The following is a 25,953-nucleotide window of genomic DNA, read 5'->3' as shown; positions in this document are numbered from 1 at the left end:
TAGAGGTCTGTAATTTTTATCATAGGTACACTTCAACTGTGAGAGACGGAATCTAAAACAAAATCCAGAAAATCACATTGTATGATTTTTAAGTAATTCATTTGCATTTTATTGCATGACATAAGTATTTGATACATCAGAAAAGCAGAACTTAATATTTGGTACAGAAACCTTTGTTTGCAATTACAGAGATCATACGTTTCCTGTAGTTCTTGACCAGGTTTGCACACACTGCAGCAGGGATTTTGGCCCACTCCTCCATACAGACCTTCTCCAGATCCTTCAGGTTTCGGGGCTGTCGCTGGGCAATACGGACTTTCAGCTCCCTCCAAAGATTGTCTATTGGGTTCAGGTCTGGAGACTGGCTAGGCCACTCCAGGACCTTGAAATGCTTCTTACGGAGCCACTCCTTAGTTGCCCTGGCTGTGTGTTTCGGGTCGTTGTCATGCTGGAAGACCCAGCCACGACCCATCTTCAATGCTCTTACTGAGGGAAGGAGCTTGTTGGCCAAGATCTCGCGATACATGGCCCCATCCATCCTCCCCTCAATACGGTGCAGTCGTCCTGTCCCCTTTGAAAAAAGCATCCCCAAAGAATGATGTTTCCAACTCCATGCTTCACGGTTGGGATGGTGTTCTTGGGGTTGTACTCATCCTTCTTCTTCCTCCAAACACGGCGAGTGGAGTTTAGACCAAAAAGCTCTATTTTTGTCTCATCAGACCACATGACCTTCTCCCATTCCTCCTCTGCATCATCCAGATGGTCATTGGCAAACTTCAGACGGGCCTGGACATGCGCTGGCTTGAGCAGGGGGACCTTGCGTGCGCTGCAGGATTTTAATCCATGACGGCGTAGTGTGTTACTAATGGTTTTCTTTGAGACTGTGGTCCCAGCTCTCTTCAGGTCATTGACCAGGTCCTGCCGTGTAGTTCTGGGCTGATCCCTCACCTTCCTCATGATCATTGATGCCCCACGAGGTGAGATCTTGCATGGAGCCCCAGACCGAGGGTGATTGACCGTCATCTTGAACTTCTTCCATTTTATAATAATTGCGCCAACAGTTGTTGCCTTCTCACCAAGCTGCTTGCCTATTGTCCTGTAGCCCATCCCAGCCTTGTGCAGGTCTACAATTTGATCCCTGATGTCCTTACACAGCTCTCTGGTCTTGGCCATTGTGGAGAGGTTGGAGTCTGTTTGATTGAGTGTGTGGACTGGTGTCTTTTATACAGGTAACGAGTTCAAACAGGTGCAGTTAATACAGGTAATGAGTGGAGAACAGGAGGGCTTCTTAAAGAAAAACTAACAGGTCTGTGAGACCCGAAATTCTTACTGGTTGGTAGGTGATCAAATACTTATGTCATGCAATAAAATGCAAATTAATTACTTAGAAATCATACAATGTGATTTCCTGGATTTTTGTTTTAGATTCCGTCTCTCACAGTTGAAGTGTACCTATGATAAAAAAGTACAGACCTCTACATGCTTTGTAAGTAGGAAAACCTGCAAAATCGTCAGTGTATCAAATACTTGTTCTCCCCACTGTAGGTCTGTAACAGTTTGGGTCTCGAGTGTCACCGCCTTTGAAGAGGGGGATGACCGCGGCAGCTTTCCAATCTTTAGGGATCTCGGACGAAACGAACGAGAGGTTGAACAGACTGGTAATAGGGATTGCAACAATGGTGGCGGATCATTTTAGAAAGAAAGGGTCCAGATTGTCTAGCCCAGCTGATTTGTACGGGTCCAGGTTTTGCAGCTCTTTCAGAACATATGCTATCTGGATTTGGGTGAAGGAGAAGCTGGGGAGGCTCGGGCAAGTAGCTGCGAGGGGTGCGGAGCTGTTGGCCGGGGTTGGGGCAGCCAGGAGGAAAGCATGGCTAGCCGTAGAGTAATGCTTATTGAAATTTTCGATTATCATTGATTTATCGGTGGTAACCGTGTCACCTAGCCTCAGTGCAGTGGGCAGCTGGGAGGAGGTGCTCTTGTTCTCCATGGACTTTACAGTGTTCCAAAACCGTTGGGAGTTAGAGCTACAGGATTCAAATTTCTGTTTGAAAAAGCTAGCCTTTGCTTTCCTGACTGACTGTGTGTGTATTGGTTCCTGACTTTCCTGAACAGTTGCATATCACGGGGACTATTCGATGCTATTGCAGTCCGCCACAGGATGTTTTTGTGCTGGTCAAGGGCAGTCAGGTCTGGAGTGAACCAAAGGCTATATCTGTTCTTAGTTCTACATTTTTTGAAAGGGGCATGCTTATGAAATTACTTTTAAAGAACGACCAGGCATCCTCGACTGACGGGATGAGGTCAATATCCTTCCAGGATACCTGGGCCAGGTCGATTAGAAAGGCCTGCTCGGGCCTCCCGGGTGGCGCAGTGGTCTAGGGCACTGCTTCGCAGTGCTAGCTGCGCCACCAGAGTCTCTGGGTTCGCGCCCAGGCTCTGTCGCAGCCGGCCGCGACCGGGAGGTCCGTGGGGCGACGCACAATTGGCATAGCGTCGTCCGGGTTAGGGAGGGTTTGGCCGGTAGGGATATCCTTGTCTCATCGCGCTCCAGTGACTCCTGTGGCGGGCCGGGCGCAGTGCGCGCTAACCAAGGGGGCCAGGTACATAGTGTTTCCTCCGACACATTGGTGCGGCTGGCTTCCGGGTTGGAGGCGCGCTGTGTTAAGAAGCAGGGTTGGGTTGTGCTTCTGAGGACGCATGGCTTTCGACCTTCGTCTCTCCCGAGCCCGTACGGGAGTTGTAGCGATGAGACAAGATAGTAATTACTAGCGATTGGATACCACGAAAATTGGGGAGAAAATGGGATAAAATGTATTTAAAAAAAATAAATAAAAGAAAGGCCTGCTCGCAGAAGTGTTTTAGGGAGCATTTGACAGTGATGAGGGGTGGTCGTTTGACCGCGGACCCATAGCGGATGCAGGCAATGAGGCAGTGATCGCTGATATCCTGATTGAAAACAGCAGAGGTGTATTTGGAGGGCAAGTTGGTCAGTATAATATCTATGAGGGTGCCCATGTTAACAGATTTAGGGTTGTACCTGGTGCTTTCCTTGATAATTTGTGTGAGATTGGGGGCATCTAGCTTAGATTGTAGGACTGCTGGGGTGTTAAGCATATCCCAGTTTAGGTCACCTAACATAACAAACTCTTTAGATAGATGGGGGGCAATCAATTCACATATGGTGTCCAGGGCACAGCTGGGGTCTATAACAGGCTGCAACCGTCAAATTTATTTCTGGAGAGATACATTTTTTAAATTAGAAGCTTGAACTGTTTGGGCATAGACCTGGAAAGTATGACAGAACTTTGCAGGCTATCTCTGCAGTAGATTGCAACTCCTCCCCCTTTGGCAGTTCTATCTTGATGGAAAATGTTCTAGTTGGGTATGGAAATCTCAGACTTTTTGGTGGCCTTCCTAAGCCAGGATTCAGACACGGCAAGGATATCAGGGTTGGAGGAATGTGCTAAAGCAGTGAGTAAAACAAACTTAGGGAGGCTTCTAATGTTCACATGCATGAAACCAAGGCTTTTTTGATTACAGAAGTCAACAAATGAGTGCCTGCAACCAAGCTTTAACTTCCTGACTGATGTCTTGAGATGTTGCTTCAATATATCCACATAATTATCCTTCCTCATTATGTCATCTATTTTGTGAAGTGCACCAGTCCTGCAGCAAAGCACCCCCACAACATGATGCTGCCACCCCTGTGCTTCATGGTTGGGATGGTGTTCTTTGGCTTGCAAGCCTCCCCTTTCAAGACAGATGGAGACAATATGCGTCTCCTTCCTGAGCGGTATAACGACTGCGTGGTCCCATGGTGTTTATACTTGCGTACTATTGTTTGTACCTTCAGGCGTTTGGAAATTGCTCCCAAGGATGAACCAGACTTGTGGAGGTCTACAATTTTTTTCTGTGGTCTGATTTCTTTAGATTTTTCCATGATGTCAAGCAAAGATGCACCGAGTTTGAAGGTGGGCCTTAAAATACATCCACAGGTACACCTCGAATTGACTCAAATTATGTCAATTAGCCTATCAGAAGCTTTTAAAGCCATGACATCATTTTCTGGAATTTTCCCAGCTGTTTAAAGGCACAGTCAACTTAGTGTATGTAAACTTCTGACCCACAGGAATTGTGATACAGTGAAATAATCTGTCTGTAAACAATTGTTGGAAAAATGACTTGTGTCATGCACAAAGTAGATGTCATAACCGACTTGCTAATACTATAGTTTGTTAACAAGAAATTTGTGGAGTGGTTGAAAAACGAGTTTTAATGACTCCAACCTAAGTGTATGTAAACTTCCGACTTGTAAACTTCCGACTTCAACTGTACATACTTCCCCGCGTCTCGACCCCGACTTTGAAGACCACTGCTTGAGAGGTACAGTATGTGTTATGTCATACTTTCATTCACTTTTTAATCTTTCTAACGACTCGATTGAGAAAGGCTTTCAAACGATGTCTGTCCGTAAATGATATGTTATTTAAGGGCTTTGAACATAGACTTATCTTCAAAGAGTACTGCAGCGTACCGTACAATCAGCTTTGGGTTAAAATCAGGATGCCTCGGGGAGCTATCCAATTCACATCGTATTATTAGAGGGTTTTCATTTTAGTCTGAGTGAAGTAGTGCACATACACACGCATATGCACGTACACATGCAGGCACACACACACACACACACACACACACACAAACACACATTGCACACAAAATCATTGCTTATTTTTAGGAAGTAATCGCTGGTGGCATTGGTTCACTGTGGCGGATATAAGTGAGTCTGTGTTTATATTTGCTTCTCCATGTATGTCTGTGTCAGAGTTTGGGTTCTACGTTTCACAATAAAAATTAAGTTGAGCCAAAGGCACGACACTGCTTCCGTTCACATCCTTTCCTTCATAAGATTGGACTTTGATGGTATAATCTGCCGTTGTTTCCCTTTTATTCACGGCGAAACATCAGTTTTTCTCTTCCTCACATTCTCCTAAGAATGAGGCTTAGGGCGGCAGCCCAAATGGCAACCTATTCCCCTATTCGTGGACTACTTTTGACGAGGGGGATGGGGGAGTTATTACAAATCACATGGCGACTGCGTGTGTGTGTGTGTGTGTGTCCATAGTGCAATATTTTTTTTATCAGAGCTCTATGTAGGGACTAGGGTGCCATTTAGGAACAGGATTCAGACTGGATTTAGTAAACCCAATAGACACAAATGTATTCAGCTGCTCAGTAAACAATATTACTCTGACACATCAAGGGGATTAGGTTGTAGAATCAGCTTCGGTGTGTGTGTGTGTGTCTGTTTCTGTGTCTGTCACTGTGTGTGTGCACGCTCACATATATACATACAGTACATTTCTTCAGCATCTCTTCAGCTGTTTAAAGAAAAATGTCTGATACGGTATCGCATTGTACAAGCATATCATTGTTCGGTTTCCATTATGTTCCACACAGTCGTCATCTTTACCAGTGAACCAACCATTCAATTTTCCCACCCTATGGAAATAGATCAATGGTACGGTCCAATCAGATGGGGAACTGGTGGTCCCCTCTTTCCTGTGGAAACAGACCTGGTGGTACAGCCTTTTGGCTATGACTGGCTGCTCTTTCCTCCTCTCATAGTTTGCTGTCTGCCTCCGTTCATCCCGTGCTCACTATAATCCTCTCCACGGTGTTAAGTCTCTCGGCACGCTATGACACATACAGTGCATCGAGCTAACACACTTCTGCTTCACATGCCAGCTACATACTGAAACTGAGCACATGTACCATAATATGTGAATGGTGGGTAGCCTCGGTAGCCTGTCAGCAGTGTTGTCAGTGATGTCACCGGCTGTTACACCTGTTGTGGCATGACCGTGGTTCGTAGTCATATGTGAATCATACCGTATGTGAACAAGGTGTGTGTGTGTGTGCGTGTGTGGGTCTAAATGTGTTGTGAACTGCCTGTAAACGATCAGCCTCACTGTTGACCCTTAAAAAAAAAACGTCATCTCCCTCAGGGATTCTGTCACTCTGTCATCTCTGTAGTTAACTTTGTCTTTGTTTTACCACCGTCTCCAGATCAGTTATTTTGTTCTTCCTATTGGAGATAAAGGCATTGAAATGAGGACAGCCTGACCATGGGTCGGTCAGCATCTTGTTTCACACCCATACTGAAGTCTGCGATTTATGTTTATGGTTCTGTCCCAAATGGCACGCTATTTCCTATATACTGTAGTGCATGACCAATTACCAGAGCCTTATGGACCCTGGTCAAAGGTAGTACACGATATAGGGAATAGGGTGCCAATTGGGATGTATCCTATATCTTAACTCAGGAGAGGAGTTAGTGCTGAGTGTCTGAGGATGAGCAGTGTGTACAGATGTAAAGAACATTTTGTTTAGGTTCAGAGGAGAGAGGGAGGAGAATGCCCCTCTGAAGCTCTCCGATCCCCAAATGAACTTCTTGTCTTTTTAAAAATGTCTCACCTTCACTGTTCTCTCTCTCCCCCGCTCTCTTTCTCTCTCTCTCTCTCTCTCTCCCTCCCAATTTTGCCTCTCACTTGTCTTACCCCCCCCCCCCCCCTCTTTCTCTCCCTTTCTTTTATCTGAAGCTCTGTGTGGCAGCCTATCAGGGCCACACACACACACACCGTCCAGCGAAGCTTGCTGTGTTCTACAGTAATCCACATTTCCTCTGTGCTCTTTAATTCTCTGTAAATTCCTCCAGTGAAGGGGTCTTGTGTATATGTTAGAGTGTGTGTGAGAATGTGTGTGTGCGTTTTCTGACTGCTTCCATTGTCAGGACATCGTCTTTTCTCACGCATGAGGAGGAGTGAAACTGAGCTGGAGGGACAGTGTGAACGAGGGAAGGAGAGCGAGAAAGGAGAAGGAAAGTGGGAGAGAGAGGGATGGGAGTTTGAGGTGACTCCGTCGATGGAGTGGTGAGCAGGAATGCGTGCAGCTGTGTGTGTGTGTGTGCTGGGCGGCTGAGCGGTGACGTGAAGCGACTGACACACATCTGGAACGGCTTCAGCAGCTGCACCTGAAGAGGAGGGATCCCAAATCCTCCGTTCTCTTTCTCTCTCCTGCTCTCTCCCTCGTGCTCTTTTTTTTCTCTCTCTCTCGCTCTCTCTGTTCCTCTCTCTTTCTCCATATCTCTCTCTCTCTCCGTGTGTTTCGCCCGGTGCTCGCCCGAGCACTGGAACAGTTACATACTGAGCATCAGAAAAGCAGTGGAAGAGCAAAGAAGAGGGAACCCGAAAAAAGAAAGAAGAGAAGAGGAAAGAAAAAGGAAAGAAGGAGAACTACTGCGGAGCAGTAGAAAAAAGAGGAGACCGGGAAAAAACTGCCTTGGACTAAGAACTGTCTGTGTTTGACAGGGCGTCAATGAGAGAGGGAGTATGCAAGATTCAAGAAAAGGAGATGAGAGGGTGTGACAGATCGGGCGACAGAGAGGAAGACGGTGGGTTATAGAGCTGGAATGCGCTGACACTAAAGACCTGGCTTCTTCCTCCGCATTTGGCCCACCACCTCCTGCTGATCCACAGGTTTGAACACTCACTCACGCACACATACATACACACACACACCCACACACACACACACCCACGCACACAGCTCTGTTTGCTTTGGAGGATGAGCCCAGGAGGCCCTGCCAGGAGAAGAGTACACCTTCCAGGGACCTGTTGACTCTTCCCGCCCCTTCTCTCTCTCTCTCCTCCTCCTCCCCTTCTGCCTTCCCAAAAGTGCCCTCTTCCCTCTGGCTGCTCAGCCCAGCCTACCTGCTCCAGTCAGGACTCGCAGAGCTGAGTGGGAGACACACTAAGGAGCCCTGAGACCTGGAATACTCTACCCTATTACCTACCCCGGACCTGGCACTGACAGAGACAGCGAGACCGATAGACTGAGAGTCCCAGAGACCTTTCACTGACTTACACCAGGATGTCTAAAGCATCGCGGCTGGCTCGGCCCTCCTCGGTCGGGGCAGGATCCAAGCTGCCATCCCGTAAGGAGGCTCCGGGAGGGGCCCGAGCCAGGGTGGTGAGTGTGGGGGAGAAGCTGATGAGGGCTGGCAGCGACGGGACCCTGACCAAGCAGAGGGCCCTGGTTGCAGCTGCAGCCGCCCCACCTGCACAGCAGCAGACAGACAAACAGCAGAGCCAGATGCAATCTCAGACCCAGTCCCAGAACCAAAGCCACCTAAGCCAGGCACAGACTGGGGACACGGTGGCCCAACCCAAGAGCAGAATCAGCCCGCCTAAAGCCTCGGCCCTCGCACAAGGCTCTATGCACAGTAAGTACTGGACCACACTCATATTGCTTTAACACTGTGAGACTGGTGTGTACACCCTAGTGTCAAACTAGGGACATTGTTGGGTTTTCGTAGCCTGGGCTGCCACCAAGAGCTTGTGAAAAGCGAGAATCAACAACCTCTGAATAATCAGTCTCACACACAGAGCTTATGAGCATGTATTCCATTCTGTGTTGTTTTTTTTGGTAGTAACTCTTGTACTGTAGTGTCATTAGTGTAATAGTAGTATAGTAATTGTAGTAGTTACAGTAGATGGGTGCTGGTCTAGTTTCAGTAGACTAGTGTTTCCCAAACTCGGTACTCAGGACCCCAAGGGGTGCACGTTTTGGTTTTTGCCCTAACACTACACAGCTGATTCGAATTATCAAAGCTTCATGGTTAGTTGATTATTTGAACCAACTGTGTAGTGCTAGGACAACCTTGCAGTAGACATTGGCCGCCAGGGCAGTTTCCTTACTCCCACGCTACTCAGTTTATGACTTTGTTTTGCCCTGTGCATTTATCAGTGTGGTCGGCTACAATTCGTTAAGAAAGGATTAGTGGGCTATCTGTTTGTTGTGTGTGTATTGGTCAGACTGGTATGTTGTGTGGTCTAGATCTACCTATCAGGGCTCCGCTTCCTGTCCTGTTCATCAGTCAGACTAGTGTGTTGTGTTGTGCATGGATCAGATCAGCACTATGTATCATATCCTGGGGGATGCCTGGGAGTCGAACACATTCCTCACCTGATCACATGACGAGCCCCGTCACATTGTTGTTATCTCTGTGGGGTGCGGATTAGGGAAGGGTGCAGGGGGTCTGATCCCTCACTTTTGGTCACATTCCCACACCCCAGTGAGCTTAGATTTAGCACAAGAGGAGAGTTGAAGACTGCGTCCCAAAATGCAGCCTATTCCCTTTATACTGCACTAGTATTGCCCGGCCCTCGTCAAAAGTAGTGCACTACATAGGGAATAGGGTTCATTTGGGATGTACAATGAACCTGCCCATGGTTTTACCTGGCCATTGTCTTGAAGGTTAAGTCTAAGCCATAAGCAGGTAGTGTAGGAGGAAATTTTTAGGAATAAGTTATTCCCTCTGTTAGTTTTGGTGAGTAGCTGGTATTCAGGTACAGGCGTATTGTGTAAACCCTCATGTTTATTTGAATGACAGACTGGCAGTGTTTTTGTTACGCCTCCTACGCCCTCTGTCAATCAAGATGTTTACTTGCAGTTACACACACATGCACACAAACATTTACATTTTAGTCATTTAGCAGCCGCTCTTATCCAGAGTGACATACACACACACACACACACACACACACACACACACACACACACACACACACACACACACAGAGTGTGTATCCCGTTCATTTGAGTGTGAGATCTGAGTTGTGTGTTTCTGGTCTAACTCCGAGACAGTCGGTTGGGGGGAGGGGAGATGGGGGAGAGACAGGGGAGACAGACAGGGATTTGGCAGGGGGGAGGGTGGTGGTAGGAGAGAGGGGAGGTGTGGGTGTGAGTCAAACTTTCGGGTGACAGAAGGAGGTCAGGAATGTGAGCAGGGCATGCTGGGAAGTCTGCAGATCTGTAGCACTGTGTTGTGTGTGTGTGTGTGACCCCCCCCCCCCCCCCCCCACACCTCCTTCCTCCCTCCGTTTCCCAGTTGTTCCTCCCTGCAGTATAAAGTCAGGTTGTGGGTTATGAGGGGCAGGTCTGTACTGGAAACCAGATGTCTCCCAGTCTGTGGCTCTGTGTGCTCTCTCCAACCTCTTTACACAAACAGCCCACTGGCCAGGAGGACTCCTGCCCTTCCTACACGCAAACGCCCGCACAAACACACACACACAAGTCTTCCTCTATCTCTGAATCTGTGTCTCTTTCCCTCTCTTTTTATTTCTACATTTATCTGTCTCTCCATCTCTTCCTCTGTCTCTCCGTCTCCGTCTCTGTCTGTCTCCGTCTCTCTCTTTCTCCCCCCTCGTTCTACCGAAGCGTTCACGTTTTTACTCATCACTCTTCTTAACTGAAGAATGACTTTAATCCATGCCACCGCACCACACACTCTAAAAAGACTTTCAAACAGAATACATGAACTGTGTATTGTTGCAGATGGAGGCTTGGAGGAGTCAGCTCAGTGTTTCTCTATGTGAGTCGGAGTGACGACGACGACGACGACAGAATTCTCTTCACATTTCCTGCTGAGGCCTGCATACAAATGCTGCAGACGCTGTAAATGTTCCATTGGTAGAGCTATTTTGGGTGCTGTTGTTCTTTTGACAGCCCTCATTCACTGTCTGCCTGTCTTTCTTTGGAAAGTGCTTCAATGATTTAGCAATTTCTCTAAACAAATGCACAGTGGCACTGGGATCATCTTAACCTCGTGTTTATCAAATAATTTAGGCGGGAAGGTAGCCTAGCGGTTAAAGGTGAGCCAGCTGCCGGAGTTATCATCATAGCCTCATACATTTCACCTCTTTATAGACCGAGATCATCCATACAGGTTCCTAGGTCGAGCCCAGGTCCCATGTTGTCCTGGTTTCAGTCAAGACATCTAAGGCCAGGCATTGGGCATGAACACATCTGTGTTCCAAAATGGCACCCTATTCCCTGTATGGTGCACAATGGCCGGAACGGAGCAAATGGAATGGCATCAAACACCTGGAAACCATGTGTTTAATGTATTTGATACCATTCCACAAATTCCGCTTCGGTCCTTACCTCGAGCCCATTGCCACCAACCTCCTGTGCATGACAAGTGATTCACTTGTTAAATTCACTCGTTTAAATTCACTCCAATCAGTGTAGATGAAGGGGGCAATTTTTAAGCCTTGAGAAAATTGAGACATGGATTGTGTTATGTGCGCCATTCAGAGGGTGAATGAGCAAGACAAAATATTTAAGTGCCTTTGAATGGGGTAAGGTAGTAGGTGCCTGGCACACCAAATCAAATCACATTTTATTGGTCACATACACACGGTTAGCAGATGTTATTACGAGTGTAGCAAAATGCTTGTGCTTCTTGTTCTGACAGTGCAGCAATATCTAACAAGTAATATCTAACAATTCCACAACAAACACCTAATGGAATAAGGAATGGAATGGAATAAGAATATAGAAATAGAAATAGAATGATGAGCAATGACAGAGCGGTAATAGATAGTATAGAATACAGTATATACATATGAGATGAGTAATGCAAGACAAGTAAACATAATTAAAGTGGCATTATTAAAGTAGTGTTCCATTTATTAAAGTGGCCAATGATTTCAAGTCTGTATGTAGGCAGCAGCCTCTCTGTGCTAGTGATGGCTGTTTAACAGTCTGATGGCCTTGAGATAAAAGCTGTTTTTCATTCTCTCGATTTCAGAGAATGAACCTTTGATGCACCTGTAATGACCTCGCCTTCTGGCTGGTAGCCGGGTGAACAGGCAGTGGCCCGGGTGGTTGTTGTCCTTGATTATCTTTTTGGCCTTCCTGTGACATCGGGTGCTGTAGGTGTCCTGGAGGGCACCCGGTGATGCGTTGTGCAGACCGCACCACCCTCTGGAGAGCCCTGCAGTTGTGGGCGGTGCAGTTGCCGTACCAGGCGGTGATACAGCCCGACAGGATGCTCTCAATTGTGCTTCTGTAAAAGTTTTAGGTTTTTAGGTGACAAGCCACATTTCTTCAGCCTTCTGAGGTTGAAGAGGCGCTGTTGCGCCTTCTTCGCCACACTGTCTGTGTGGGTATACCATTTCAGTTTGTCAGTGATGTGTGTGCCGAGGAATGTAAAACCTTCCATCTTCTCCACTGCTGTTCTCTAGATGTGGATAGGGGGGTGCTCCCTCTGCTGTTTCCTGAAGTCCACGATCATTTCCCTTGTTTTGTTGATGTTGAGTGAGAGGTTATTTTCCTGACACCACACTCTGAGAACCCTCACCTCCTCCCTGTAGGCTGTCTCGTCGTTGTTGGTAATCAAGCCTAGCACTGTTGTGTCGTCTGCAAACTTGATGATTGAGTTGGAGGCATACATGGCTACGCAGTCATGGGTGAACAGGGAGTACAGGAGGGGGCTGAGCACACACCCTTGTGGGGCCCCAGTGTTGAGGATCAGCGAAGTGGAGATATTGTTTCCTACCTTCACCACCTGGGGGTGGCCCTTATGAAAGTCAAGGACCCATTTGCATAGGTCGGGGTTGAGACCCAGGGCTTCAAGCTTAATGATGAGCTTGGAGGGTACTATGGTGTTGAAGAGATTATAGTCAATGAACAGCATTCTTAAGTAGGTATTCCTCTTGTCCAGATGGGATAGGGCAGTGTGCAGTGTGATGGCCATTGCATTGTCTCTGGGCCTATTGGGGCGGTAAGCAAATTGAAGTGGGTCTAGGGTGACAGGTAAGGTGGAGGTGATATGATCCTTGACTAGTCTCTCAAAAGCACTTCATGATGACAGAAGTGAGTGCTACAGGCGATAGTAATTTAGTTCAGTTGCCTTTGCATTCTTGGGTACAGGAACAATGGTAGGGAGAGATTGAATATGTCCGTAAACACACCAGCCAGCTGTTCTGCGCATGCTCTGAGGACGCGGCTAGGAATGCCATCTGGGCGGCAGCCTCGCGAGGGTTAACACGCTTACATGTCTTACTCACGTCGGAGAGCCCACAGTCCTTGGTAGCAGGCAGCGTTGGTGGTACTGTATTATCCTCAAAGCGTGCTAAGAAGGTGTTTAGTTTGTCTGGAAGCAAGACGTTGGTGTCTGTGATGTGGCTGATTTTCCTTTTATAGTCCATGATTGTCTGTAGACCCTGCCACTTAAGTCTTGTGTCTGAGCTGTTGAATTGCGACTCCACTTTGTCTCTCTACCGACATTTTGCTTGTTTGATTGTCTTGCGGAGAGAATAACTGCACTGTTTATAATCGGGAATATTCCCAGTCACCTTTCCATGGTTAAATGCGGGGGTTCACTCTTTCAGTTTTGCGCAAATTCCGCCATCTATCCAGAGTTTCTGGTTAGGGTAGGTTTTAATAGTCAGAGTAGGTACAATATCTCCTATACACTTCCTTATTAACTCACATACCGATTCAGCTTATACGTCAATATTATTCTCTGAGGCTACCCGGAACATATCCCAGTCCGTGTGATCAAAACAATCTTGAAGCATGGATTCCGATTGGTCAGACCAGCGTTGAATAGTCCTTAGCACGGGTACTTCCTGTTTGAGTTTCTGCCTATAGGAAGGGAGGAGCAAAATGGAGTCGTGGTCAGTTTTGGCGAAAGGAGGGTGGTGGAGGGCCTTGTAAGCATTGCGGAAGTTAAAGTAGCAATGGTCCAGTGTTTTTCCAGCTCGAGTGCTACAGTCGAATTGCTGATAGAATTTAGGTAGCCTTGTTCTCAAATTAGCTTTTTTTAAATCCCCAGCTACAATAAATGCAGCCTCAGGATATATGGTTTCCAGTTTGCATAAAGTCCAGTGAAGTTCCTTGAGGGCCGTCATGGTATCGTCTTGAGGAGGTATATACACGGCTGTGACAATAACCAAAGATAATTCTCTTGGGAGATAATACGGTCGGCATTTGATTGTGAGGAATTCTAGGTCAGGTGAACAAAAGGACTTGAGTTCCTGTATGTTGTTACAATTACACCATGAGTCGTTAATCATGAAACATACACCTGTGCCCTTCTTCTTCCTGGAGAGATGTTTATTCCTGTCGGTGCGACGCACTGAGAAGCCAGGTGACTGTACCGACTCCAACAGCATATCCCGAGAGAGCCATGTTTCTGTGAAACAGAGTATGTTACAATCCCTGATGTCTCTGTGGAAAGCAACCCTTGCCCTGATTTCGTCGAACTTGCTATCTAGGGACTGGACATTAGCCAGTAATATACTCGGGAGTGGTAGGTGGTGTGCGCAACTCTGAAGTCTGACCAGGAGACCGCTCCGTCTTCCTCTTCTCCAGTGGCGTTGTTTTGGGTCGGCCTCAAATGCCCTGGGTGGTGCGGACAAAGGATCCGCTTCGGGAAAGTTGTAGTGATGGTAAGTTGACGTCGCTCTGATATCCAATAGTTCTTCCCAGCTGTATGTAATAACGCTTAAGATTTTCTGGGCAACAATGTAAGAAATAATACATAAAAAAACTATATTGCAAAGTTTCCTAAGGACTAGAAGTGAGGCAGCCCTCTCTGTCGGCGCCATCTTGTGACACCGGTTTGTGTCAAGAGCTGCTGGGTTTTTCACACAACAGTTTTCTGTGTGTATCAGGAAGGGTCCACCATGCAAAGGACATCCAGCCAACTTGACACAACTGTGGGAAGCATTGGAGTCAACATGGGCCAGCATCCCTGTGGAATGCTTTCATCACCTTGTAGAGACCATGCCCCAAAACATTTTAATTTATTTAACTAGGCAAGTCAGTTAAGAACAAATTATCATTTACAATGATGAACTACCCCGGCTAAACCCTAACCTGGACGACGCTGGGCCAATTGTGCACCGCGCTTTGGGACTCCCAATCATGGCCGATTATGATACAGCCTGGAATCTAACCAGGGTCTGACACCTCTCACACTGATATGCAGTGCCTTAGACCGCTGCGCCACTCAGGAGCCCACATTGAAGCTGTTCTGAGGGCCAAGTGGGTGCAACTCAATATTAGGAATGTGTTCCTAATGTTTGGTATATTTAATATGGTGCCATTTGGGACGTAGCCCATGACTGCAGCAGAGGTACGAAGGTGGGTCTGGCGCTGAAGTTGCGTGGCTGGGGCCGGATGATAAGCGTGTGTGACAGGTGACATTTCGGGCGTGTGTTAAGTCTTATGAATTGACGTAGGCCACAGGGCCAGGACTTTAACTGAAGCTGAAAGCCTTTCCCTCGAAGACCTCTGTCGTCTAGTGGTAACGCACCTGGCCAGTCACATTCTTACTGCTCCCCACCGGAGACTGGGGTTCAATCCCAGCGTCCACTTTCAACTGTACTCCCACTTGCCTGTCATCTTGGCTGCTGTGGAAATCTCTCTGCTCCATCAGAGAAGGCCACGGAGTGTACCAGAATCCAGTGGGCTAAGCTGGACTTTTTTTAATGACACATCTGGCAGTGTTAAGGCTCTGGAGCATCTGAGGCATGCACTGATAACAGGAGAGAGAGAGAGAGCCACAGAGAGAGAGATAGACTGCTATTATCAACCATCAACTAGTCTCCAATCTCCAAGCCCCCACACACTTATCTCTTTCTCTCTCTCCTCTAGCCTAGCTGTGAGTGTTTCATTCTGGCCAGGTTGGTGCTTTGATCCTAAGCCACACTCTGCTTGTGATTGATTCCATGGTGGTCTTGGGTATGAGGTAAAATACACCTACAGGTCATGTCAACTTTCTCCGTTTTTTGTTTTTTTAGAGTGAGGGCAGATGAGTCAAAAGCAGCAAGGGAGAAAAGTTCAAGTCAAAATATCTACAGTTAGTTATGTCCTTAGTTATCCAGGCCATTGTATAAGGAGGCATCTTTTGTTGTTCTTGTCTAGTGTATGGCGTGCAGACTTTAATAAGGGGGGGTTGTCTGTGCTTGAATGTGAGGGCATTCACTTCAGTCTCCCGTGAAGCATCAGAGATCAGGATGCACTTTGAGACTGTGTGCATGTGTGTGTGTGTGTGTGTGTGTGTGCATAAGTGTGTGTGCCAGCATGTGTTTGACCGAGACAGCACAACTACTGTATAATGTAAGGTCTAAGTGAAAACCACCTATTTGTGGTGTGTGTGTGTGTGTGTGTGTCATATGGGGGTAACGCAGAGCAGGCCCTTACCTGTTCACAGCCTATTATTGTTTGTGTTGCTCTCAATGGTCTGTGAAAGGATTGTATTTCAGATCAAGGTTTTGACACATTACTTCTGGCAGATGGAACAGGAGCGTGCATGGCTGCCTATGGCGGCACCAGGTTATTCCAGGCTTGAACCCTACAAGCAGAGTCATTCCATACATATGTTCCATGGTAATTTGTTCTCGACTGACGCGTTCTGATTTATGGGTGGAAAAAACACTACGTTAAAACAAGCTAAAACAAGTTCAATCCAAATGTAATTTTAGTGTGAGATGAGATCGGTTTCCTGGAATTCGAAAAAATCAAGCAAAGAAAGAGGATTAGATTAATGAATGCCTCTCATTACCCATAAAGCTCTCTGGTGTATCTGAGATTTAGACTTTGCTGAACTTGACAAACTTTGGCCAGACTGTGGGCTTTATAATAGACCCTCATAACACACCAGCCCACATTAAATGGCCCTCAAAGATTCCTCATTTGTGGTTCCCATCTTTCATTACACATCTCTCACTACACTGTTGTTTTGAAATGACTTCATTTGCCTCAGAGTTTGTTTGTATAAATATCTAATGTGTAGCTCCATTGACTAAGCAGCGGTTTGGACATATTTTACACAAAGGTCTGCCAAAGGGGAATTACATGGGGAGGGGGGGTCACAGACAATACAAGGTATGTATTCCAAATGGCACCCTATTCACTATTAGTGCACTACTTTTGACCATAGCCCTATTGACCCTGGTCAAAAGTAGTGCACCGCATAGGGAATAGGATGCTATTTGTGATGCTAAGAAGGTTATGAAAAAAGCCTGTGCTAATGCGTTAGTGAATAAATGGGAGATTGTGATAAACGTCAGACTTTGGCAGACCTCTAGCACAGGAGGAGATGTAATTAGACACCAGATAGGAATAATCTCACAGTCAGACAAACTCAGCCAATGTGGAACTCAAAGACCTCCACTTATGGCGGATTATGGGAAGAAGACGTTGCATGGTCGCCATGGCAGCAGGGAACATTTCTTCGGAAAGACAAGCCATGTTCAAGAGCATCAAATCTATGATGCATTGTGGGTAAGTTGTGACTAACCGATCTACAAAGAATAACGAGTAGTTAGTTTTGATGCAAGGTGATTTGTTGATCAGTCAGTCGGGAGTCACCTGCGCTGTCAGCTGCAATGTCAACCAAGCCCATACCTTAGTCTACCATAGTCTTGTCATCTGAATGGCTACCTGGTTGGCTTAGGGCTCACAGTACGAGTCAGCGTGTGAGAGGGTGTGAGATCATCACGTCCAAGCTGTTAACTCTAGCAGAGAGTTATAGCTCCACTATTGTTCTTTAATGACTATGTGGCATCCTTCAATCCAAACAGTCTAGAATCAGGTCACTGAGCAAGAAGACGTTTGTGAGTGTTTGAGAGAGTCTGGGTGGGATACCTTGTTTGGTTTAGATTGAGTTATTCATTTAAGCTCTAGCTTGAGGCGGCGTGTTACTTCACCATGAGTCTCCTGGCAGAGAGAGATCTCTGAAACAGTGACAGGTTCAGCATTTGGGAGTAGGTCTGCTCCGTGTCAGCTGTCATAGGTAGCCTAGCAGTATGGAGAAGAAGGTGCTCTCTGTGTCCATAAGTATCCAGATATCTGTCCGTTGAAAAGTTTGAATCCTTCTCGACTGTAACGTGGATTCAAATAAAGTACTTCAAATGTGTGTGTGTGATTTTAGCATGTACATCTTGGTAGGGCAAAGTCAATAAAAAAAAGTTTCATGCATGCCATCAAAGCATTATTTTATTAGGCCTATGAGCTCTAAAAATGAACAAAAAAATACAATCAAGAGGATCCACTTTTATTAACAATATACCAACGCACAGACAGTACATTGCGCAAAACAAAACAACCCTTGCAATTTTAACTGGAATTACTATGGTCTATTTCTGAACTGTTTGTTTAAAAGAAATATTTGAATGGGAAGAGACTGTGACTGGCAAACATGGTTACAGACCAAACAACATTATATAGTATCCCTTCCTCATGAAGAAAAGCACATGAGATAATTATAATACACAATATTAGCAAAACAATGAAATAATTCCAACATTACCTAAAATGATGAATAAGATACTCATGAGATAGACCTATGTAAGCATTATAACAATTGAGATGTACAAACTATAGCGTAAGGGAACGATGAGCGGATAAGAGGAAAGCCGTAATTTCGATGAAGACATTAGTGAGCGAGTAGTCGATAGAACTATTTGTTCAGCACTTTTGAAATGTACAGTGACAGAATTCAGAACACGGGCCGTTCTTACAGTATTCTCCCTGTACGCCAAGTCATAACCGTAGTATAAATAACGGGGACATATAAGCAGACGATGAAAGCTCTTACAATATTCAACGATGACATTTCTCTAAAACAGGCTATAGGCTACATGTGCACCACCAAGTCAGAACAGTAGGTGAAATTATGAGGTGGTGTGGGACGAAATTCATTGGGTGAGACACATGGGATACTAACAGCTTACTACACAACATACACTTAGTATTACTTTCTTAGCTACAGTATACATATCTCCCTGGCATATTACATAATTTATGCAGCAGTATACAATACATATTTTTGGACTAACCAATGTTGTTCTGTGCTCATTTGAACATGTCGCCACGGTCGTTTTTGTTGGCAAACTTTGTAATCAAATTTGTCATAAGTCTGACATTCTCTGGATTGATGGTGCTTGCAAGACAACTGCAAACTAGGGGGAAAAAACATGGTCAAATCATGAGTTCAGTGATCTTCAGTTCGGAGCTCTAGAAAGAGTCCTGAGTTCCTGACTTAGAATTCCGAGTTGGATGACCGTTCATAACGTATTTTCCCAGTCCAAGCTCGTTTTTCCGAGTTCCCAGTTGTCCTGAACGCATTGAAGTCTTAGATTTCCCAGTTCCAAGTTTCCAGTTGTTTTTAATGCGTCAGAAGTCATGCTGGATTGAAAGCATGGCCAATGTATTCAACCTTTTCTGGCCCATGGTGTTGCGTGTGAATGTTTATCCTTTTAAGCTTGGAAAAGAGACCCTTTCAGACAGATGTTTTAAATCCTTAAACCCAGACTTGGACCACACACTCTCTCCAACGAATAGCAGGCAGGTGAAGCAAAATATTGATTGCTTTGCGACACTTGCAGTTAGCCATTCAATCTATCCAAACTACTCATTGTTGAATTTGCAATTTCCGACTTGTTGTGTAATGTTTATGTCCAATGGCACTGATATGTTTTATCTATAATTTCTCTTCATATGACAAGGATGAAAAGGATTTGCCAGTAGATTGTCAACGTGATTCATGATGATGACTGCTTGTCTAGCTTGCTAGCTAAGATTGTGAAAGTATGACGTTGACATGATCAGTCCAATCAAAGCTACAGTAGATATGTGATTTGACGTAATTTTATCTGTGACCAATGACCTTGAGCCTTCATGGACGGGCACTTCTAATGTAAATCTATGGCAGCACCCAAGGGGGCTTGAACTGCCTAGCTCTCTCCCTGTAGATTTGGCAGTGATGTAGTGTCACCATGAGTGACAAAACACTAAGCCAATCACGGCACAACTAGAGAAGATTACCAACGCCTACGCTCTGTATTTTTGCTGGCTGCCCCTCCACCACAGAAAGCACTGAGCTAGGCTGAAACACCTGCATTTTGAAGCTGCATTACTCAAGAAAGAGACCATGTTTGTATGCAGCTTTATTAACTGAAGGATTGTTGTTTTTCTTACATTGTTTACAAACTGATATGTGACTCGAATTAATATCCAAAAAACATTCAAAACAGGCAAAACTAATTATATACACTGTATTCGGAAAGTATTCAGACCCATTTACTTTTTCCACATTTTGTTACGTTACAGCCTTATTGTTAAATGGATTACAACATTTGTTAAAAATCCTTAGCAATCTTCACACAATACCCCATAATGACAAAGCAAAAACGGGTTTTTAGAATTTTTTACAAATGTTTTTAGAATTCTTTGCTCAATACTTTCTGAATGCACTGTATATAGATATATATACTAACATTCAAAAGTTTGGGGTCACTTAGAAATGTCCTTGTCTTTGAAAGAAAAGCACATTTCTTCTCCATTAAAATATCAAATTGATCAGAAATAGTGTAGACATTGTTAATGTTGTAAATGACTATTGTAGCTGGAAATTGCTGTTTTTTTTTATGGAATATCTACGTAGGTGTACAGAGGCCCATTATCAGCAACCATCACTCCTGTGTTTCTTTTTTTAATATATTTTTTTATTTCACCTTTATTTAACCAGGTAGGCCAGTTGAGAACAAGTTCTCATTTACAACTGCGACCTGGCCAATAAAGCAAAGCAGTGCGACACAAACAACAACACGGAGTTACACATGGAATAAACAAATGTACAGTCAATAACACAATAGAAAAGTCTATATACAGTGTGTGCAAATGAGATAAGATTGGGGAGGTAAGGCAATAAATAGGCCATAGTGGCAAAATAATTACAATTTAGCAATTAAACACTGGAGTGATAGATGTGCAGTAGATGAATGTGCAAGTAGAGATACTGGGGTGCAAATAACAATATGGGGATGAGGTAGTTGGGTGGGCTATTTACAGATGGGCTATGTACAGATGCAATGATCTGTAAGCTGCTTAAAGTTAGTGAGGGAGATATGAGTCTCCAGCTTCAGTGATTTTTGCAATTCGTTCCAGTCATTGGCAGCAGAGAACTGGAAGGAAAGGCGGCCAAAGGAGGAATTGGCTTTGGGGGTGACCAGTGAAATATACCTGCTGAAGTGCCTGCTACGGGTGGGTGTTGCTATGGTGACCAGTGAGCTGAGATAAGGCGGGGCTTTACCTAGCAAAGACTTATAGATGACCTGGAGCCAGTGGGTTAGGCGACGAATATGAAGTGCGGGCCAGCCAACGAGAGCATACAGGTCGCAGTGGTGGGTAGTATATGGGGCTTTGGGGACAAAACGGATGGCACTGTGATAGACTGCATCCAATTTTCTGAGTAGTGTTGGAGGCTATTTTGTAAATGATATCGCCGAAGTCAAGGATTGGTAGGATGGTCAGTTTTACGAGGGTATGTTTGGCAGCATGAGTGAAGGATGCTTGTTGCGAAAGAGGAAGCCGATTCTAGATGTAATTTTGGATTGGAGATGCTTAATGTGAGTCTGGAAGGAGAGTTTACAGTCTAACCAGGCACCTAGGTATTTGTAGTTGTCCACATATTCTAATTCATAACCGTCCAGAGGACGGACGGGTGGACGGGCGGGCAGGTGAGGGCAGCGATCGGTTGAAGAGCATGCATTTAGTTTTACTTGCATTTAAGAGCAGTTGGAGGCCACGGAAGGAGAGTTGTATGGCATTAAAGCTCGTCTGGATGTATACAGAGAATTGAGTCGGCCCGAAAATTGAACCCTGTGGCACCCCCATAGAGACTGCCAGAGTTCCGGACAACAGGCCCTTTGATTTGACACACTGAACTCTGTCTGAGAAGTAGTTGGTGACCCAGGTGAGGCAGTCATTTGAGAAACCAAGGCTGTTAAGTCTGCCGATAAGAATGCGGTGATTGACAGAGTCGAAATCCTTGGCCAGGTCGATGAATACGGCTGCACAGTATTGTCTTTTATCGATGGCGGTTATGATATCGTTTAGGACCTTGAGCGTGGCTGAGGTGCACCCATGACCAGCTCGAAAACCAGATTGCATAGCGGAGAAGGTACGGTGGAATTCGAAATGGTCGGTGATCTGTTTGTTAACTTGGCTTTCGAAGACCATAGAAAGGCAGAGTAGGATAGATATAGGTCTGTAACAGTTTGGGTATAGAGTGTCTCCCCCTTTGAAGAGGGCGATGGAAAGCTGCCGCGGTCAATCTTTGGGGATCTCAGAAGATACGAAAGAGAAGTTGAACAGACTAGTAATAGGGGTTGCAACAATTACGGTGGATCATTTTAGAAAGAGAGGGTCCAGATTGTCTAGCCCAGCTGATTTGTAAGGGTCCAAATTTTGCAGCTCTTTCAGAACATCAGCTATCTGGATTTGGGTGAAGGAGAAATGGGGGAGGCTTGGGAAAGTAGCTGTGGGGGGTGCAGAGCTTTTGACTGGGGTAGTGGTGGCCAGGTGGAAAGCATGGTCAGTCGTAGAAAAATGCTTATTGAAATTCTCAATTATTGTGGATTTATCATTGGTGACAGTTTTTCCTAGCCTCAGTGCAGTGGGCAGCTGGGAGGAGGTGCTCTTATTCTCCATGGACTTTACAGTGTCCCAGAACTTTTTGGAGTTTGTGCTACAGGATGCAAATTTCTGTTAGGAAAGCAAAGGCTAGCTTTTTCAAACTGCCTGTGTATATTGGTTTCTGACTTCCTTGAAAAGTTGCATATCACGCGGGATATTCAATGCTAATGCAGTACGCCACAGGATGTTTTTGTGCTGGTCAAGGGCAGTCAGGTCTGGAGTGAACCAAGGGCTATATCTGTTCCTGGTTAAAAAAAAATTAAGGGGGCATGCTTGTTTAAGATGGCGAGGAAAGCACTTTTAAATAATAGCCAGGCATCCTCTACTGATGGAGGGAGGTCAATATCCTTCCAGGATACCCGGGCCAGGTCGATTTGAAAGGCCTGCTCGCTGAAGTGTTTTAGGGAGCGTTTGACAGCGATGAGGGGCAATGAGGCAGTGATCGCTGAGATCCTGATTGAAAAAGCAGAGGTATCTAGAGGGCAGGTTGGTCAGGATGATATCTATGACGGTACACATGTTTACGGATTTAGGGCTGTATCTGGTAGGTTCCATGATAATTTGTGTGAGATTGAGGGCATCTAGCTTAGATTGTAGGACGGCCGGGGTGTTAAGCATATCCAATACTTTGTAGAGCCACCTTTTGCAGCAATTACAGCTGTAAGTATCTTGGGGTATGTCTCTATAAGCTTGGCACATCTAGCCACTGAGATTTTTGCCCATTCTTCAAGGCAAAACTGCTCCAGCTCCTTCAAGTTGGATGGGTTCCGCTGGTGTACAGCAATCTTTAAGTCATACCACATATTATTAATTGGATTGAGGTCTGGGCTTTGACTAGGCCATTCCAAGACATTTAAATGTTTCTTCATCAGAATGCAGTCCTAGGATTCCCAGGTCCACAATAAATGCTTGATTTGTTCGATAATGTCCGTTATTTATGTCCAAATAGCTACTTTGGTTAGCGCGTTTGGTAAACAATTCAAAAGTCACAAAGCGCGTCCACTATAACGTGACGAAATGTCCAAAAGCTCCATAACAGTCAGTAGAAACATGTCAAACGATGTTCTGAATCAATCTTTAGAATGTTGTTAACATACATCTTGAATAACGTTCCAACCGGAGAATTAGATTGACTTCAGATGAACGGTGGAACGGAGGTCCTCCTCATGTGAATGCGCATGTGAAATTATGGTCAGCTCGTGGCAGTGATTACTCATTCCTGTCTCCTTCGGCCCCCCTTCACATTAGAATCATCAGACAAAGTTCTATTGACTGTTGACATCTGGTGGAAGCCGTAGGAAGTGAAAACTCATCAATATCTCGCTGTAATTTCAATGAGAGCTTGGTTGAAAATCTGCCACCTCAGAAACAATTCAAACAGGGAGTGGAACTTCTCAGGTTTTTGCCTGCCATATGAGTTTTTTTTTTTTGCCTGCCAGAGATAATTCAAACAGTTTTAGAAACTTCAGAGTGTTTTCTATCCAATACGAATATTAATATGCATATATTAGCAACTGGGACTGAGGAGCAGGCAGTTTACTATGGGCACCTCTGTGCACCTTTCATCCAAGCTAGTTAAGAAGTTAAGCTATGGCTTTTTTCTGGCCACTTCCATACAGCCCAGCTCTGTGGAGTGTACGGCTTAAAGTGGTCCTATGGACAGATACTCCAATCTCCGCTGTGGAGCTTTGCAGCTCCTTCAGGGTTATCTTTGGTCTCTTTGTTGCCTCTGATTAATGCCCTCCTTGCACGGTCTATGAGTTTTGGTGGGCGGCCATCTCTTGGCAGGTTTGTATTCTTTAAATTTTTTAATAATAGATTTAATAGGGCTCTGTGATATTCAAAGTTTCTGATATTTTTTTATAACCCAACCATGATCTGTACTTCTCCACAACTTTGTCCCTGACCTGTTTGGAGAGCTCCTTGGTCTTTATGGTGCCGCTTGCTTGGTGGTTCCCCTTGCTTAGTGGTGTTGCAGACTCTGGGGCCTTTCAGAACAGGTGTATATATACTAAGATCATGTAACAGATCATGTGACACTTAGATTGCACACAGGTGGACTTTATTTAACTAATTATGTGCCTTCTGAAGGTAGTAATTGGTTGTACCAGATCTTATTTAGGGGCTTCATAGAAAAGAAACTTGTGCACGCACCACTTTTCCGTATTTTTATTTTTTCATTTCACTTCACCAATTTGGACGATTATGTGTATGTCCATTACATGAAATCCCCAAAAAATCCATTTAAATTACAGGTTGTAATGCAACAAAATAGGAAAAACGCGAAGGGGGATTAATACTTTTGCAAGGCACTGTATGTAGATATTCCATAAAAATCTGCTGTTTCCAGCTACAATAGCCATTTACAACATTAACAATGTCTACGCAGTATTTCTGATCAATTTGATGTTATTTTAATGGACAAAAAATTTGCTTTTCTTTCAAAGACAAGTGACCTCAAACTTTTGAACGATAGTGTATATATTCTAGTTTGTTTTGCTAAACAGGTGGGGCTGCCAGAATAACGGGTCACCACTGGTGTGTGTGTGTGTGTGATCAGGTCACCATTCACAAAAAATCTCAAGGTTGTATCATATGATGGATTGCCACGTGTTCAATTCAGCTACTCTCTGGTCACACTTCTTGTTTCTTTTCTTTATACCTGTACACTAATTGACATCGCTATTAATTACTGCAACATGTGATCTCGCCAAACGTAACCTGAAGCTACTGAGCGTATACAGGGGCTTGCATCCCAAATGACACCCTATTCCCTACATAGTCCACTACTTTTGACTAGAGCCCTATGGGTGCCATTTGGGATGCAGACTGAGTTTTTTCCCCCCGGTCTGATGTATGTGCTGTGTAAGCCATTGGCTTGTGGCTAATTCACTTGACTGGTTGTTATAAGTGGATGCTAGCCTAGCGGATGCTCGCTCTCCCACAGGCGTTTCCTCTGATGAGGCATACAGAGAAATCAATACGCCTCTGCCTCCATTCAAACCACACTGATTCATTAAGACTGGGGCCTTCAGGCAAGACTACTTAAATAGCATGTAACCTAGTGTTCTCTCTCTGTGTTGCTTTATGGATATCTATGTACTTTAATTTAGCACTGGATATTCAGTCAATATGATATTTAGGCATCATTCCTTTTGTAGTTCCTTTTTAAGTGAGATTTTCATCAATATTTCAACTCCGTGATCACATTCTGTCAATATGACACTGGTATTTAGGCTTCATTCCTAAGGAGGAAATTCACAATGGCTTTTAAGTTTTCTCATAAATCCATCCCCCTTTTGATGTAGATTTTCATTAACCTTTCAACATCTGCAATTGTTTAGTGGGAAAATACTTGTGTAAGGTTATTATAGTGATGTTTGTATGTCAGCATCACATGAGCTGTGTCCCAAATAGCACCCTATTAGTATGCTACCTTTGACCAGGTCCATAGGGATGACTTAAGCTACAGTACCACGGTGGGTAATAGTTATACACAGCAAATTGGATAGTGTTATCTAGTGTTGGTTTTTCTGTGTAACATTTCTAGTGTTGATTCAAGTGTTAATTTAACACTCATTGGTGTAAAAGAACCCCAGTGTTAGTGTTAAC

The 25,953-nt window shown here is 44.9% G+C and overlaps 1 protein-coding gene across 8 annotated transcripts in view; it reads left to right on the top strand.

Annotated features, from left to right (window-relative positions):
- The window catches only part of LOC139531982 (sickle tail protein homolog), a 230,521-nt gene that overhangs the window by 47,574 nt on the left and 156,994 nt on the right, over positions 1 to 25,953 (top strand). For 3 of the 8 annotated variants that reach the window (XM_071329053.1, XM_071329051.1, XM_071329050.1), the window contains exon 1: positions 6,735 to 8,284. The exons of 1 other annotated variant lie outside the window; for it this stretch is intronic. In XM_071329053.1, the coding sequence (XP_071185154.1) occupies positions 7,933 to 8,284 (352 nt within the window). In that variant the 5' untranslated portion in view covers positions 6,735 to 7,932. Of the gene's footprint in view, positions 1 to 6,729; positions 8,285 to 25,953 lie in introns of those variants that run through there. 4 more of the 8 variants (XM_071329052.1, XM_071329054.1, XM_071329058.1 and 1 more) reach the window with 3 other exon arrangements.

The sequence above is a fragment of the Salvelinus alpinus genome, chromosome 10, assembly GCF_045679555.1.
Source record: "Salvelinus alpinus chromosome 10, SLU_Salpinus.1, whole genome shotgun sequence".
In the NCBI taxonomy this organism is placed as follows: domain Eukaryota; kingdom Metazoa; phylum Chordata; class Actinopteri; order Salmoniformes; family Salmonidae; genus Salvelinus; species Salvelinus alpinus.
This window is presented reverse-complemented; position numbering and strand designations above follow the sequence as displayed.